The 17,671-nt window shown below is 40.3% G+C and overlaps 1 protein-coding gene across 4 annotated transcripts in view; it reads right to left on the bottom strand.

The window, feature by feature from the left end:
• Tmc1 (transmembrane channel like 1) overlaps positions 1–17,671 on the bottom strand; it is a 159,085-nt gene that overhangs the window by 47,823 nt on the left and 93,591 nt on the right. For all 4 annotated transcript variants that reach the window (XM_076928178.1, XM_076928175.1, XM_076928173.1 and 1 more), the window contains 2 exons: positions 12,749–12,855; positions 10,318–10,416 (listed from right to left, as the gene is read on the bottom strand). In XM_076928178.1, coding sequence (XP_076784293.1) covers positions 10,318–10,416; positions 12,749–12,855 — 206 coding nt within the window. The remainder of the gene's footprint in view (positions 1–10,317; positions 10,417–12,748; positions 12,856–17,671) is intronic.

Raw genomic sequence — 17,671 nt, forward strand, 5'->3', positions numbered from 1 at the left:
CTGGGTAAGTTGCTGTATGTGTTTGCATCTTGCTTTAAGAACCTTCTACGCCATCTGCTATCTCTTGGATGCAGTCAGTCTCTGAGCATACTGAAATTGTCTTCCTGGGCAGTGGCTTCTGCTGACTTCTCAAGAGCCAGATCTTAAAGAGAAACATTTTCTCAGGATCTTCAGGTACACTAGGCTCTATGACTTAACAGCCCTCCTCCATTCCTCTTCTCAACCCACATGGAAAATATGCAATAGTTTCTCCGTTTGGTAAATTAAAATTTTCCAAACAGGTTCAGCCCACTTCTCTAGAGAATAAGCACACCTCAGGGGCAAGTGGCCTAATTAATGGTTGCATATTAATAAGACCATTCGGCTATGGGTTTCAAACTGGTTCTCTGATTAAGTCTCTATAAGAAATGAACATGGGATTTTTGTGGCTATCTGCTTCACCTTTCCAAACAAATTATTCAAAATGCAGATAGGAAATAACTAGAGTTTGACATACTCCTTTCCAAACTCTACATAATAAAATTCCAGTAAACCTGAACATTAGACTCATAAAGAAACAGCATGTACTTTAATATGCCCAAAAGATGGATCTGATCATTTGAAAATGTAGCATTGCATAACAACCGTTGGTTTTCTCAACCAATTAGAATTGTAGCATCACCGTGGGCAGGGAACATGTTTGTTGCTTTGGCACTCCAGTTTCTCCCATTGATTTGTTTGACAATGGCTGAGCCAATAAATAAATTGTTGTCAGTGATCATTAGCATCCTCAGTCAGAATAAGCATCTTTAGATTGCCACCTAAATCATTCATCTCTACATGCCTGCTCTCTACTTATTCATTTTAATAAATCACAGGTTATCATTCAACACAGGAACATGACAAGTATAATCTTATGCTCAATATTATGAATTAAAACATCAAAAAGCATCTGAGAGACACTAAAAATACCAAAAAAAGCTAATCTGTCTACATCATCTAAAACTTATATCTAAAACATTTGAGAGGATCTCAGAGTTGGAAAGATACACTACTGTGTAATTTCTTTCCACCAGCTGGGGAAGCAGCCTTGCAACAGAACATTTGCCTATACATGTATAAGGTATATAAGGCTCTGGGTTTGATCTCTGGACACACACATATATGCATACACACATGCATACATACACATGCAGGCATACACACACTCATACACAGATGCACACGTGCTTTTCCTTTGTTCTGCACATTGGAGGTTGAAAATAACCGATATTAAGACTCTTGCTGGTTGGTTGACTTCTAAATTTGTAAACATAAGTTAGTAAGATGTGGACTTATAATCTAATATGTTGGTGTTTAAATACCAGTGCCAAGTGAATTCAGCTTTTCACACAGCCCTACTCACTGATTAGAATATACTGATGGACTCCCCTTCACCCTTCTCTTATTCAGCTTGCCTACCTTTAATCTGTTCAGTCTCTGGGCCTCTCAAAATCTAAGCCTGATGATGTCACAACTCATCAATAATCTGCTTAAACTACTTTGAGTTACTCTAAGGAAAAAAAAAATACATTCCAGATTCGAGAGGATCTCACATGGTTTCACAGTCTCTTATCTCCCCACCACAAGATAGTTGCTGTTCTCTTCTACTCATTAGAATGTCCCACCTTTCTCAGGTCAGGATGTCATGTAGACTCTGCAGAATACAATTCAAGGGTTATTTTCTCAGAAATAGCTTTTCCTTCCATTCACCTCTTTCCCTTAGCTATGTCGGCTCCAGTATATACAGTTCTCCCAATACTATATGTCTCTTTCAGAGCAGTTTGTATGGTTGTTGTTACATCGTTTGATGTTATTTGACTGCTCTGCTAAATTTTTATATTCCTGAAGACAGAGGTTTGGTTGGGCTTTGCTCACTTCTGTTTAATGCCTGTCATTTGGCAAATGCTTATCGAATGTTTGCAGAATAACACAAAAGGAAACCCGGTTTCTATTATTACACACAAAGAATGAACCCTGTTGTCCTGATGTAAGTACCATAAGCACCAGCCTCCAGAGCCATCCATCCCCAGGAAGCCTCTTCCTTGTTTAGCTAGGTGTGACTTGGTTGTAGTGATAGAATCTGGCATTTGTTGCCAAAGCAAAGAAAGTCATGATAGGGTGTGACATTCCCAATTCCACAAGTCCTGGACATCATGAAATCTAAAAGCAGACTGAAAAACCTCTCTCACCAGTTACACAGGTTTTAATGAAGTCTTAGAGTAGCAGAATAAGAAACTAATGAACCAAGAGAAAAATTTAGGATGCAAAATGGAGTTTCAGTTGTCTCTTTCTTTAATGACCCTCTATGAACCTTTTGAGTAAATTGCACTAGATACTGAGGAAATGAAGCAAACATGTTAGCCAAGGAGTAACATCCCTCGGATACTGCTAATCTGTTGCCATGTGCCTGGACAACATTCTATCCTGCTCCATGCAGGCTATGAGAATGTCATCATACACTCAGATGAGAGGATCTTAGGCATAGAATAGCTAAGGGAAGACCCACATCTCTATGGAAATGGAAATTTACAAGCTTTCTTTTCTCCACAAGAAGCTTAGCCAGCTGTTTTTGGTCATGTCACCAAGGGAGGATTAGGTAGGAGATGAGCCTCTGCTGACCTAGCCCAGTACTAAGTGCAAACAATGGCTATGCCAAAACATTCATGCTGCCTATATTATTAAACCTATTGAAGTTCAATGGTAAAAATGCTAAGTGCTCTGATCTAAACTGAAGGAGGTGAAGTCAATTCCAGGCCAACAGACTCCTTGGGAGGAGGTATGCTGCTTAGATCACCCTCCAAAGACAGCCTCCAGCTTTCACACTTTGGATCCAACAGAGTACAACATGATGCTTCATACTGAGGCCACATACAATGCACAATATCAGTCCATTAATTGAACACATGGGGCATTTACTATAGAACAAGGCTATGGTGAATATGGAGGCTTGACTAGGAATGACCCCCATGGATTCATGTATTTGAATGCTTGGCCACAGGGAGTGGGACTATTCAGAGGTGTGGCCTTTTTGGAGTAATCGTGGCCTTGTTGGAGAAAGTATGTTACTGTGAAGGCAGACCTGGACAGTGTCATGCTTCCCACCATAATGATAATAGACTAAACCTCTGAAACTGTAAGCCAGCCCAATTAAATGTTTTTCTTTATAAGAGTTGCCTTGGGCATAATGGCTCTTCACAGCAGGAAAACCCTAACTAAGGCAGTGGAGCAATGCAGATTCTCCCAAATAGTCCTCCCTCTTCAGTTTCCTTTGCAGCTGCCAGATCCACCCCTAATTTATGGATGCTTTACTTGTCTAGCTTTTGCTCCCTTCTCCTTTCTCCTCCATAAGAGTTTCCCCCAAAATATCCTCTGTCATGTATTATAGTTTTGTTGCCTATTTCTCAAGAATCCTAAAGCCATTTGCCTTTCAAAACTGACTCCTTGGAAATAAAGATGAATTTGGACTACTGAAATATAGGATATATTATTCTATATGGAAGACACAAAAATCTCTCAGAATGTGGTCACTACAATAAGAAAAAAAGAAACTGACATGAGCTACATCCCAAAGTAAACACAGTTACTCTGGAAGGTTATTTAAAAGAGCTGCTGACACTAGTTTAAAAAGAAGCCAACCCCCCATCTCTGAGCATGTCTAACTATTGCAAACCAAGGTCCTTTGAGGACAAGCTTCAAGGCAGGGATATGACAGAACCAGGCTTGAGAAGAGATGTTAAAGTAAAACACACAACTTAATGTGGAAGTCCACCAGACTTCAGTTAGCGCTCCAGTGCATCCCGTAATTATCTGTGTTGTCTTTGGCAACTGTAAAAATATTAATAGCTTCTATCTTGAAGGTTGGTTATGAAGATAAAATGTAATGTTAAATGTCAAATTTAATTTTTATGATTATGTTATCTCTTCTCCCCTGACCTTTTAAAGCCTTCTAACTCCCACATCCTTGTGACCCATGGAAAATGGAAGGCAAAGTCAACTCATTGTTTACACATCCACACTCTACAAGAAATCCCCAAGCTGAAAAGCTGACTACATTCCCTTTTATTCTAAGTATGTTTCTTCAATGCTGTGATCTCAGTGTCTGCTGTCAGCTTAACCACCTTCCAAATTCGACCCTGCCCTTCCTTCCTTCATGGTATGGAAGCTATGGTTTCTTCCCCTTCCCCACCTCATTCTTGTGTCTTGAAATATCCTGTCAACAGAGACATCCTCTTTGTTACCAGTTGCTGAACTCTGTGTCTTAACTGCCTCCCTCCAAAGCCCATGTGTTAAAGGTCCTCAGGCTGGTAGGAGATAGTCTCTAAAGGGAGATGCTTGTTCTGAACATCAGAAAGAAAATTCTTCAAGGGTACTGTCTCTTCTTCCTCTTTTTTCTTTGAGACAGGAGGTGAGTAGTTTGTGCCACAACCTACTCCCTACCATTGTCATCAGATGCCCAGAGCCACAGGTCTGTCTTACCTTGAAAAAGACTCTCTAGAACAATGAACAAAATAAGCCTTTTCTCCACATAAATTATCTCTATATAAATTAATTATTTCTATATAAATTAATACTCTCTTGTAGTGACAGAATGATAATTAACACAGACTTAAATTTATTTTTTCTAATTCTATTAATTCCAGTTATAACATTTCTGACTAATTGGTTTATAGCATGCATATTAGATAGTCTATTTCTTGCAATTTTAATAAAATAGATATCCCTTCTGAACAGTAAGACCTATCATTTGGTGCTCAATAAAAGGATCGAAACTATCTTGTTCCGTGGATGGTAATTTGTGACTCTGAGGTATCATAAAACTGGTTACTCTCACATGTGTCACATGATACTTGTCTACTAGTAATTAGAGACACTAATAAGTTGAGGAAAATGCTTCCAAGTGACAGAGCTAAGCTGAAATTGGAGTTCCAAGATTCCCAAATGAGGTTTAGTAAATTAGAAGCTATTTAGAATGTCCCACTCATTTACCAGGTTTTCTGACCCTTTTTTATTTAGGAGATTTTTCTACCACAAGAGGTCACACTTGTATCTGCTTTTAATGTTTTGTAAATGCAGACTTAAGGGCTTTCTTTTCTTCCTTTGTCTGCATAGAGTGGCCTAGCTAAATTGACATGGAAGAAATAATCTAAGCCATGGCCTAACTGTCCATCTACCAGTCATCTCTACCCTAGATCCAGGCACACTTTGTAGGAGCTGCCTTTGACTACTTTGTAGGTATTTCCACCACCCTTGACCTTTTTTCTTCTACTCTTTCAAACCTCTAACACTAGATAAGATAGAAAAAAAGAAAGAGAAGAAAGAGATACCTGAACAAAGTCCAGGTTGGAAAGGGGACAATATTATTGTTGAACTACTTCCTTCTGATTAGTAGCGTCAACGTCCTTAGGTCCTTCACCATCATGATATCTAATTTCTTGTTGTCTTCTTTGCACACAACTACTTAACAAACTGGTACCATCAACAACCAACAACCAAACCACACCAACCCCACCTCTCAGGGACTGAGCACTTATATACGTATCTTCTGAAGCGTTCTCCAGAATTCCAAGCATCACACAATCACAGAAACTACCTGCATCTGACAAAATCACTCCCCTGCCAGAGCACAAGGAAAATCATAATCAGCTGCTGTGGACAATCTAAAGAAGTCCCATATCCCATACTTAGGATTAAAATGAAAATAGATTCTTATATTTGTGTTTCTTAAACCAAAACTCCAGAATTGTCACTACACACCTTTTCTTCCTGGTGTGCCTTTGAAAGCCAGAATGTAGAGCTATCTTTTCTCCTCCGAGGAAGTGTGGTGGGATTCTGGACTCACCTTGTGATGTAGAAAAAATTTCTCTGTGAATTTACTGTTCAGATGATTGAGTCAAACCACAGGCAAGAAAAGTAAGAAAGCTGCCTTTGCATTTGAGGAGGTAATTTGGAAACCAAAAATTTACTATCAAAGTAGAAAATGGGATCAAACCACTTCCACTCCACCCCTCTGGGGTGGACACAGAATTGAACAAAGCCAATCTATTTTCTAGAAACAGCCATGGGAATTCTTCTGAAAATTAGGACAGAAACGTTGCTGCTGGCACACGAGACATGGGTAGAAAATTTGATTAGAGCTTGCTCAGCCAAAGACCCTGATCTCACTTTTCCTCATATTTAAAATCTTGGTCATAGGGTGGATAATTTCTACAGCAATCCTACGTATGAAATTCTTTTATTTTCCTAATTCCTAACTTAAAATTTTAGTTGCTTCAGGGGCCTCCGGCAGTTCACATAGAAACAACTTCTAGCTTCAGAGTTGTGCTGAGAATCGCAGCCCTGTCGTTTACTGAAGAACTACCTGAAGAACTGAGGGGAAAAAAATTGCAAAGCTCAGGAGCCTTTAGCCTCCCAAACTACAATGCAGGAGTAGTAAAGGTCAGCTTTACTAGAATAAGGGTCAGTTACAAATAAATTACCTTCTAGTTGTTAAGTGTTTTGACTTTAGTTATCTCTTGATATATGTTAAGCTGTAATTATCATTGTCTACATAGTTATCTGTAAAAACTGTTAGCCCCCTTCCAACACACACACACACACACACACACACACTCATTTCTGTTTATGCTAGGATGGAGTGAATCTTTTTCCTGACACAAATGGAAAAACAGAATATCCAAATATTAGTTAGACTCTTTCCCTGCCAAAGTTAGAATAAAATCTTCGAGGAAAACAAAGGAGACCAAGGCTCTCAAACTTCAAGGCCCATAAAACTTAAATGTCTCATAAAGCAACAATATTAATGTCTCTGTAAGAATAATAATATTCATGAGCAATTTGCTAATTTTATTTCCCAAAGATCCTTCAGTGAATCCTCATTAGAGTCTGACTGCATCTATTTCTTTTGTTACTATAATGGAAAAGACCTCTCATTACCTTGCCTGAAATACAAATCTAGTCTTATCTGATGTAATAAGCCTTGTGCTGTTGTTCTGTTTCCTAACTGCTCCTTGCTTTCTAAGCCAAACAGAAAGACAAATACCACATGTTCTCACTTATGTGCAGTCTAATCAACAAAACACAGAGACAAGAAGTGGAATGAAGCCTCCAGAGCATAGGGAAGGGAGGAGCCAAGTAATGGTAATTAAAGAGCAAAAGGAGCCACTTGGGAAGGAACAACATACATGAGTTTTGCATATCTACATTTATATCTATTGCAAAACATAGCAAATACCCGAGTACTGCACACTTAAATATTATTACGATAGTAAATGTTCTCATCATAAAAACCATTAAATACCCAAGGTCCATTAGCCTGATCTAATCATTCCATTCCATATTAAAACATTGTAACATCACTTTGTACCCCACGGATTAAGCAACTATGGTGTCAATATGTAATTAGAAAATGTGAATTTAAAAATATGCTACTATAATTTCAAAAGACAATGCTAGAATCAAAAAGTATAAGAATGTCAACTGTTAAAGATCTGGACTAGTATTAATCCTTATGTCCTACCGTGAAAATATTTAATGTTCAACCACTCTGGACAGCGTAACTTGCTAAAAAGGTAAGCACATACATACTCAGTAATTCTTCTCTGACTTATCTACACAAAGAGACAAAAACACGAGTCTACAGACAGCATTCAAGTAAATATTCACAGTAGCATTATCAAAATAATCAAAACACTGGAGAAACACATCATTCACCAGTGAAAAGATAAACAAAGGACACTAAATGCAATTCAACGCTCTTTCTGTGCAATAAATTATGATGCATGTGTATCAAAACCTAAAACATAATAAATGAAAGATATCAGACTAAAAACACAATGTGTCATATGACTGCATTTATTCCTACAAAAAAATTTGGAAAAGGCAAAACCATAGGGGGAAAGATAAATGCAAAATTTGTGTGAGATTGGGAGGTGAAGGCTGGACTGCAGACAGGCACAAAAGAAGGCTTATGATTACTGCCACATAGATTTACTTTAAGTTATCAAGTTGTTTGCTTACACTGGGTGAATTAAATGGTCTGTAAATTATACCACAATAAAACTGAAAAGTTTAAGGTCTCAAGGTTAGAAGACTTTTTTTAAGTTTTTAAAAAATTACCTCCTATAAAATGGAGCCCTTCTCAAGCAGAATTAATCATATATGGTGACTTGAAAGAAAATGACCTCCATAGGCTGTTCTGTTTGAATGTTTGGTCCCCAGATGGTGGAACTGTTCAGGAAGGATTAGGAGGTGTGGCCTTCTTGGAGGAAGTATGTGGTTGAGGGTAGACTTTGAGGTTCCAAAAGACTCACATTATACTCTTTCTGCCTCCTACTTGTGATCAAGATGTGTAATCTCTGCTGCTGCCCCAGCTGCCTATGTCCCTGCCTTTACTAAATCATCATAACTATAACCCTCTGGAATCACAAGTCCAATTAAATTCTTTTATTCCCCCATTCTAAGAAAGACTAAAGCATCCCACACTTTGGTCTTCCTGCTTCTTGAGTGTCATATGGTCTGTGAGTTATAATTTGGGTATTCTGAGCCTTTCGCCTAATATCCACTTAGCAGTGAGTACATACTTCATGTGTTCTTTGATGTAGATGGAGGGAGGAACCTGGGAAGGGGAGCGGAGGGGGAGGGAAAGAAGGGGGTGTATCAGGTGTGGGAGGAGACAGGGAGAAGGACAGAGGGTCAAGAACTTGAACAAAGGTTTGTAGCAATGGAGATGGGGAACTGAGGGTAGCCACTAGAAATTCCAAGATACCAGGAAAGCAAAGTGCTCCTAGGACCCAATAGGGATGACATTGGCTGAAATACCCAACAAAGGGGAGAGAGAACCAGTAGAGACCATATCCAGAGGTTAGGCACAGCCTCCGGTTGAGGGATGAGGCCACGTACCCATCTCAAAAATATTAACTCAGAATTGTTCCTGTCTAAAGGAAATACAGGGACAAAGAGTGGAGCAGAGACTGAAGGAAAAGCCATCCAGAGACTTCCCCACCTGGGGATCCATTCCATATGCAGCCACCAAACCCAGACACTATTGCTGATGCCAAGAAGTGCTTGCTGACAGGAGCCTGGTATGGCCGTCTCCTGAGAGGCTCTGCCAGAGCCTTACCAACACAGATACAGATGCTTGCAGCCAACTATCTGACTGGGGTACCACAATAGAGGAGTTAGGGGAAGGACTGAAGGAGCTGAGGGTGTTTGCAACCTCATAGGAAGAACAGAGACCTCTCACCACCCCATCCCCAGAGCTTAAACCATCAACCAAAGAGTACACATGGAGGGACCCATGGCTTCAGCTGCATATGTAGCAGAGGATTGTCTTATCTGGCCTCAATGAGAGGTGGGGGGGGGGGCTCTTATTGATCCTGTGAAGGCTTGATGCCCCACCATAAGGGAATGCAAGGGAGGTGAGGTGAGAATGGGTTGGTGGGCGAGGGAGTACCCTCACAGAAGCAGGTGGTAGAGGGTATGGGATAGACAGTTTGCGGAGGGGAAACCAGGAAGGGAGGATAATATTAAAATGTAAATAAATAAAATAACCAAGAAAAAAAAAAAGAAAATCCACTAGTTTTTGATCAATCAAAAGATGCCAATGACCAATAGCTGAGCGTGGAACGGGACACCTAGAATTGTGTGGCTAGGATGCAGAGAAACCAGAGCAATTCTTTATGACTTGGAGAAGAAGAATGAAATGCAGTAGCAGCAGGAGAGAAAACTAACCAGTCATGTGAAATGTCAGAGAAGTGGCTACTGGACCATTCCCCAATTGGGCCTGGGATAGGTAGCAAGGGAAGGTTTAGGAGTGCCCAAAGATGGTTCCTAAGAAGGTGCAAAAAAAAAAAAAAAAAAAGGACTAATTCATTGTAATACTACTATTTTGTAAAATTTGATTATTTCTCAGTGCATAAGTTTTTTATTTAGTAGTGACTATTATGTAACTGTGTATTCTTGTGTAGGATAGTGAAGGGCTTAATATGGAGTCCTCCAAAAATCCAATAAAATTTTTCAAAAAATCACATTTGCAAATAATTCCCTTGTTTATTGTCTAAAAGGAGGAAAAAAAAATTTTACTTAAATCTTTGGGATCTGAGCTCATCTTTAGTCCATACTCAATACCCCTATTTAATCATATTATTATGTGTGTAAACCTTATTCACACACACAGACAGAGGGATCTCTCTCTTAAGACCCTAGCCCTAACCCTCACTCTAAACCTATATAAGGGGGCATAGAGTTTCTGGATCACAACAACAAGGTCTCTTTAGACAGCTATGTGGGGAAACTTACGTTGAAGTCATACAACACACCAAAGTTGGCTGCAGATGCCTCTTCAGCTCTTGGGACTGTTTTCCTAGGTAAGCTGCCATATGGTAAACCCCAGAGGTACTAGAGAAAGCAAAAAGAGCAGTTAACAAAATCTGAGCCCCACATGTGATCACAAATGGTTTTATTTAAAAAAAAAAAAAAAAACACTTTGGAAAGTTTCTCATTTGCACTCTGTGGATCTCCATGTGGGGTCTCATTTTCTGGAAAATAAATCACTAAATCCAGAATTAAGAACAAAGTATATACAGACCAACACCCTGAGTTCATTGAATGAAGAGCAAAGCAGGCCAACCACACAGTCCCCAGAAGGCTTGCTGAGAAGCCCTGTGTTCACTCCTACCTATGTTCAGTAGAAGGGTACCAAGTGTTCATCTAAATGGTACTACAGTTTCATAAGAGAGCTTCCCTTCAGAGGGGAGATGGAAAGAGGGTTCATGGGAAGGGACTGAAGTCTCAAGAAAACCAACCATGTAATCAATCAGAAGATATCTACGGGAAGCAAACACTGGCATCCTGATTACAGAGGCATCTATGCCATCCAGCTCAGGGTTTCTGCCCTGAATCTGTGCTATGGGCTAGGGAGAGAACAGCACCAAGAGCCATGGACTAGGGATATGAAAAATGAACTTTCCCCCTCTCTGGGGGAATTGGTGAGCACAGTTGAAAGCACAGAGGCTGACCATCCAAAGGCTAGAAATTAGTCCCTACTGATTCCCTTTCCACAAATGTCATGAGCTTCCACCACCACCCTTTAGCTGCCTTGGTTTTCTTCCTCCAACCAGAATAGTTAAATATTTTCTTCCCACACAGCTTCAATCCAAAGTCAGAAGGCCTAGAGAATAAAGATAATGGAGGTATCTGGCTTGTAAGGACACTGTAAGTCTGGGACAAAGGGTCACAAGCCTCAGAACAATACTAGGTGGGGCCACTGTATAAAGGCAGCTATGAAATAAGATCCGTGGCTGGGAGATGCGGGTGTTTCTGCTAACACACAGGAAGCTCTTCCTCTTCTCTTCCTGCTCTAGAGTAAGAAATAATTGCTCAGAAAACAAGGTGTCCTATACTATCTGTAACCAGGTATTCAAAGGCAGGAAGCTCCCAGATCACTCCCTCAGTGAATGTGCAGTAGGCAGTGATGGAGTGCCGAGTTTTGGAGTCTAGCATCCTTTGAAATGGGTGAGAGGCACACATTTGGCTACAATGCCTGAAACTTGTAACTTGGGAGAATCTATTCCCACTGTCCTCTGAGGCAACGAGACTCAGATATTCCCTGGAACTGTCACAGGAATTATAAAACTAGCTGACTAAAATGCCAAATATGGATGATAAAAGGCGTGAATCCTAGGGCCATATCAAATTACCCAAAATTATAATATTTTTGTAACTTAGCAATTATCACTGAATTACTCAACACCTAATGCAGGTGTTTGGTGATACTTCAAATGGGGATGGAAAATCTCTACAATCTGTGTTGCTTGAGATGTGAAGGTATTTTTACTCTGTGGGAAGCCAGTCTCTTTAGGGCTAGAAGGCAATATTATTCTATTAACTAGAAAGTTGATTATAAGTATAGAAGTCACTGATTTTAAACTGGATGGATATAATGTCATTCAAACACACAATTTAGGCCATTGATAATCTTGTATTAGACAAATTGGTTTTAAAATACTGGTACCAGAACAGTTCCTCTGTAGATTAAAGAAACTCCCTACAAGCTCTTGTAGGGTAAGCACCCAAGGAAGTCCAAGCATCTTCATATGAGTGAAGCTTACGAGTCCCTATGGTTTGGCCTTGACTCATTCTTCCCTGCATCTGCTCAGGGTTTTGTTTACTCTTCAGTCTGAGCCCTCTATTTTTCTGACTTTGATCCTAACACCTTCGCTGGGCCCTGACCCCATCAACTATGTACTTGAGACAAAAGCAACCTATTTTAGAAAAATGTGAGTAGTGCTACATTCCTCCAGTTAAGAAAAACTAGAACTTTCAATTGTGTGAAGAATAATTTTGAAAGCAAATTTGACAAAATAAATAGAGTTTAGTATCTATAATAAGTCTCCTCATCGACTGATAGTGCTTAACATTGGGGTTGAAACCGATGTGATTCTGATTAAAGCCATAAATTTTCCCACATAAAATACATACTTAGACATGAACACTGTATGTTATAATTCCATGAGTGTCTTATACCCTTGGAACAAGGATTAGGACCTTTGGTTATAGGTGCTATTTTGAAGGTTAAGCTTGTGATAAATTCTCTCTCTTAAGAAATGGCCATAGTTAGTCACTCTAATTAAGAAAGAAAGAAGGGTGAACAATGTGGGGTGGGGTTTGGGGTCAACAGAAATCACTTGAGACTTTTCTTCAGTATCCCTTACTGGAAGCCAGAGCTTACCTCGGGTAACATGATGAGGCTGAAGGTTAGTATAAAGAGAACCATGTTGACGCCATACATCCACCTCAGGAACAAGAAGTAGGAGGCCACTGAGGAACCAAACTGACCTATCACAAAGAAAATTAGAAAGCTAAGGGAAAGTCGAAACAACAACAGCAACAACAAAAACCAACCTTCTTTTAGTGGTTCTCCGAAGTAATCATGCCTAGAATTGGACAGATAGTTCAGCAATGAAGAACACTGACTGCTCTATCAGAGGATAAGAAGCTCAGCTCCCAGCACCAACTGTCAAGCAACCTTAACGCCAGCCTCAAAGCCAGCTCCAAGATTACCCTCTCCTGGCCAATCAGGTACCTGAACGTATCTGCTCCTCACCCAGCACGCACATACACACACACACACACACACACACACAAATAAAAATAAAACTTTGTAAATGGAAGCACATCTACTGACACATTGGATCTCTTCATACTGGCAGTCGCTCTTCTTTCTCTCGAGAGAGAACATTTCAGCACTTCCTAGGGTGCAGAACGAAGCTTTGCAGAATGTCACTGTAAAATGCAACCTGTGCCTTCAGGGTCCATCTAGGGGGAGAGCTCCCTTTAGTTGAGCAGCTACAAGCATCACCTACAGCATGTGCTTTTAGTCCAGGAGTTCAGTAAGTAGAGACATGAAAAGCTCTAGTGCCCAGCCTGCTGTTGGGCACAATCATGGTGACTGCAGTGCTCTTTTTTTTTTTTTTTTTTGCACAAATGATAAACATACCAAGCACGCCCTTCTCATAAACACATTAACTGTGCCCTCGTGGATGGTGCTAACTGCTGGCATTTTATGGAGATGGTGCAGATGCTGAACGCCATAGCGCACAGCCTAACTACCTTCTGGCAGAATTTTTCATCAGTATAGAACATGGTATTACAGGCAGTGTGTCTGCTCCAAGGAGGGATGCTTCAATGAGGTGTAGGAACTATAAATATACTGTATGTACACAAACACATATGAAGACTTTAAAATGGATGTGTGAGTGAGAATTATACCTAGGCAGGTCTTACAGGAAGGAAATTAAGAGGAGGTTCATTTTCTTCTTTCTTCCTTCCTTCCTTCCTTTCTTTTCTTTTTTTCCTTCCTTTTTAAAAAATTTGTAATTTTTGATCGTTTTTCCAAGACATGGTTTCTTCTTGTAACCATGGCTATACTGGAACTCTCACTGTAGATGAGACTGGCCTCAAACTCAGAGATCAGCCTGCCTCTGCTTCCTGGGTGCTGTGATTAAAGACATCCACCACTACTGCCTGAGAGAAGATGCTTTAGATCTGTGTGTGTGAGAAAGTGTTAGAAAAGATAATACCAGAGCAGAAATCGAAGGTAGCAATGGTCCTAGCTGAGAAAAGAGGCACCAGAGCACAGTGAAGAACGAGGTCAGCGATGTTGGGACAGGCACTAGCTTTTTGCAGCTAAACAAAATTACAGCGGGTGTGGCTGGGGTCTAACAGAAGAGAGAAACCACGGGAGATGCAGTTGACAGGAGGCTAAACCATGCTGGGAAGGGTGTCCTAAAGCAATGGTAGTATTTTGTTTTAAAAAGTTTTAAAAGATAATGGGCAGGTGCTAAGTAGTGGAACTGGAGGTCAGACACATGCTTGCCTTTTCAAAATCCCATTTGAGCTTTGGGAGACACAATAGACAGCATCAGGCGAGACTCTGTCAACTCACACCTACTCTGAGGAAGAGCAGAGAGCTATCCGATTCTCACTGACTGAGGAGAACAGAAACGCATAAACAGAAAACATCTTAAAACTGAGATGAGTGGGGAAAGAGTAAGAATTCTAGACTGGAGAGATGGCTCAGTGGTTAAGAGCAGTGGCTACTCTTCAAAAGGACTCAAAATTTGATTCCCAGGACCCACACGGTGGCTCACAAACCATCTGTAACTCTGGTTCCAGAGGATGTAACGCCCTCTTCTGGCTTTCTTGGGCACCAGGCAGACACGTGATGCACAGGCATGCATGGAAGCAAAACACTTACTTATACACATAGAAGTTAAAATTAAAAAGAAAAGGAAAGAAACTCTGAAACTCAAGATGAGATGCCATAGGCTACAGAAAAAAAACCCGGATTCCCTGGGGACCACTTCAAGCTTAGCATCTAGGTTCTCTGTTCCCCAGTCTTACTGATTTCCACTTTCAGTCACCCAAGGAAGGTCAGCGTACAACCTCAGAAACCCTGTGTCAGTCCCTTTGATTTATTGAGTAAATGCCCCGGGAGACCAATGCTCTTCTTTAGCCCTCTGGCTTTGAAACTTTCCTGTTAGGGAAGCCTTCCGACAGGTAAGGGAAGGCTCCAACAGTGCAAATTCCAGCCTATGCTTGCAAAGGTGAGGCTGACTTCACACCCATAATGCCTCTCATTCTGAAGCTTGGGCTACTACTCTTCATGCACTGCTGCGTTTATTCCCACAATACAAGAACTGGGTTTGTTGTTAGTTTGTCTTTTGTTTTTTGTTTTTGTTTTGTTTTTTTTTTAAAGAAACGTGAAAAAAGGTCACGTTCTAAGCAGATTATTTAGAAAGAAATTGATGACTTTGATATCCCAGAATTTGTGTTCACATCCATAAGTGAGCTTGGACTCATGTCACACGGTTACGGTTATCTGTGACCTGCCCCTGCCAAGATACTGCAGTCATGTATACTAGCCTGCCAGCACAGCCCTAGAGCAAGCCCGACACCCACCCACCCCAGGGACATCTGATCATCTCCTTGGCTCCCAGTGGTTTCATACCATTGCACAGCTCTTATCTCTGTTCTCTGGTAACAACTATCTGAGGTTTCTTACTCAGGCTCACTAATCATGTTTTATTGAAGTGGTCCTTGGTTTCTGGAGGAGAATAAGCAACTGCCTCTAGGCAGCTGTGGCAAGGCTTTCTGTGCAAACGCATGGGAGATGCCCTGATGAAGATGCTGAGTACAGAGTATGGAATCTCCCTTCCTCCCTCCTTTCCTTCCTCCCTCCCTCACTTTCTCCTTTCCTTCTCCTTCCTTCTTCCTTCTTCCTTTCCATTTCATTACTTTCTCTTCTTTCTTCCCATCTGTCCTTCCTTCCATCCTTCCATCCTTCCATCTTTCCATCCTACTTGCTCTTATTCAGCTTTCTTCATCTTCTTACTACCATGCTCCTCACTCTCAGTTCTCACACACAACCACAGGCAAATAAGCTCGTTGGGAATATAGTTTAAAATACTCAAATGCAAAAGCAAAATGTGTATTTGAGAAAGCATTCCCTCCTCCAACCCACATATCAACACTGTGGACCAAACATCTTTTTTTTTTTTTTTTAGACAAAAGCATCCAAACTGAAACTTGGGTTCTTTGAAAGCAGTTCCGCCACTCTTTTACATGAAAGCGAACTCTTTACAGAATCCTAAGTATAAAGAAAATGAACTTCAGTAAAACTGACTCCATCAAAACTCGGGTGAGTTTAGAAAAGACTCAGACACAGTCAGAGGGACTGGGGGATCCAGAGGCCATGCTCCATGCATATTCACCCTATAGTGGGTAAAGGCGAAATAGCAAGACAGATGTACTATAGCTGATACAGTGGGGCACTTGGTGACATCCAAGGACCAGGGTACCTTTTCCTGTCTCAACAAAAAAAAGGGGGAAAGTAATTCTCTCTATATAAACCTATTTATTCTGAGTGTTATGTAATACTGGAAGTTGCTGGCACTTGCTAAAGAGAAACCCTTATTTATGCAATGTAGCTGAAAGAGTACAAGAGAAAAATAAGTCTTGCCCACCAGGATGATGACTGCAGCTTGCACACCTCAACAGTCAGCCAGTTCACTGTACTAAAAACTTCACCAACATGTACTTTAGCTGCTGCTAGATGCTAGTGGTGTTGAGTTCTATTAGTCTCTGTGTCTCTGTCTCTCTCTGTCTCTCTGTCACACATACACAAAGTGAAACAGAAAGTGAGTACAGCAGAATTGATTAATCATAATTGAAATGTAATGACTCAGTGTCCTAGTCCATTCAGTCAACAAGTCCCTGTGAGCTGGGAACACTAGTGGTAAGTAATAAGCCAGGCTTCTAAACCACACTGTGTGCATCTACAAGTCTTTGTTTCCAAACCTAGATCCCTCTTAATCACGACGTGATGTCTACTCAAGTAGAACTATAGTTAAATTGTTTTTTAAATATAATGTGTAAAATAATATGAAGTGAACATGCATCTCTGAAAGATTATAAGTAATTTCTAAGGCTATTTAAATTTACAATTTGGTCTGCACACACAAACAGTTCATTCTTTTCATTTTTTTTAACACAGCTGATAAACGCTGCTTTTATAGTACATTATAAATGTGTTAAAATTCTTTCATGTGTATTAAAGTGAAAATTAAGTACATGCATATTCTTGTCATGAATTTTCTTGTGTCTCTTTTAAATTAAAGATTAAGGCTTCACCTCTCCCTCTGGTTATTTATTATTAAGAAATGTAATTTGTAGACTGTCATTATACATAATTTTCTCTTGAACAGATGGGTAATAACACAGAGAGAGAGAGAGAGAGAGAGAGAGAGAGAGAGAGAGAGAGAGAGAGAATATTTCTGAATGGAAAAAGACAAGTAAATGACCTGCCCTCTGCATACAATGTAAATACCATCATTCAACTAGCAGACAAAGCAATATTTTTTCAAATGAGCCTAGAGGTAGAAAATCTAGTGACATGATTGCCTTGTGTTTCCTGTGGTTCCTAGACCAGCAGGGTAATATGAGATTAAGACTTTGTGCTCCTGGTTACTTTTTTGAAGCCAAATTCTAGTCTGAGAAGCACAGCTATCACAACAGATTTTTGTTACTGGGATCAATCCAGGACTCCATAAATTGTGGATTATGACCCCAGGATCACAAAACTGATGTGTGG

The sequence above is a fragment of the Arvicanthis niloticus genome, chromosome 1 (genome assembly GCF_011762505.2).
Source record: "Arvicanthis niloticus isolate mArvNil1 chromosome 1, mArvNil1.pat.X, whole genome shotgun sequence".
NCBI classification, from domain to species: Eukaryota; Metazoa; Chordata; class Mammalia; order Rodentia; family Muridae; genus Arvicanthis; species Arvicanthis niloticus.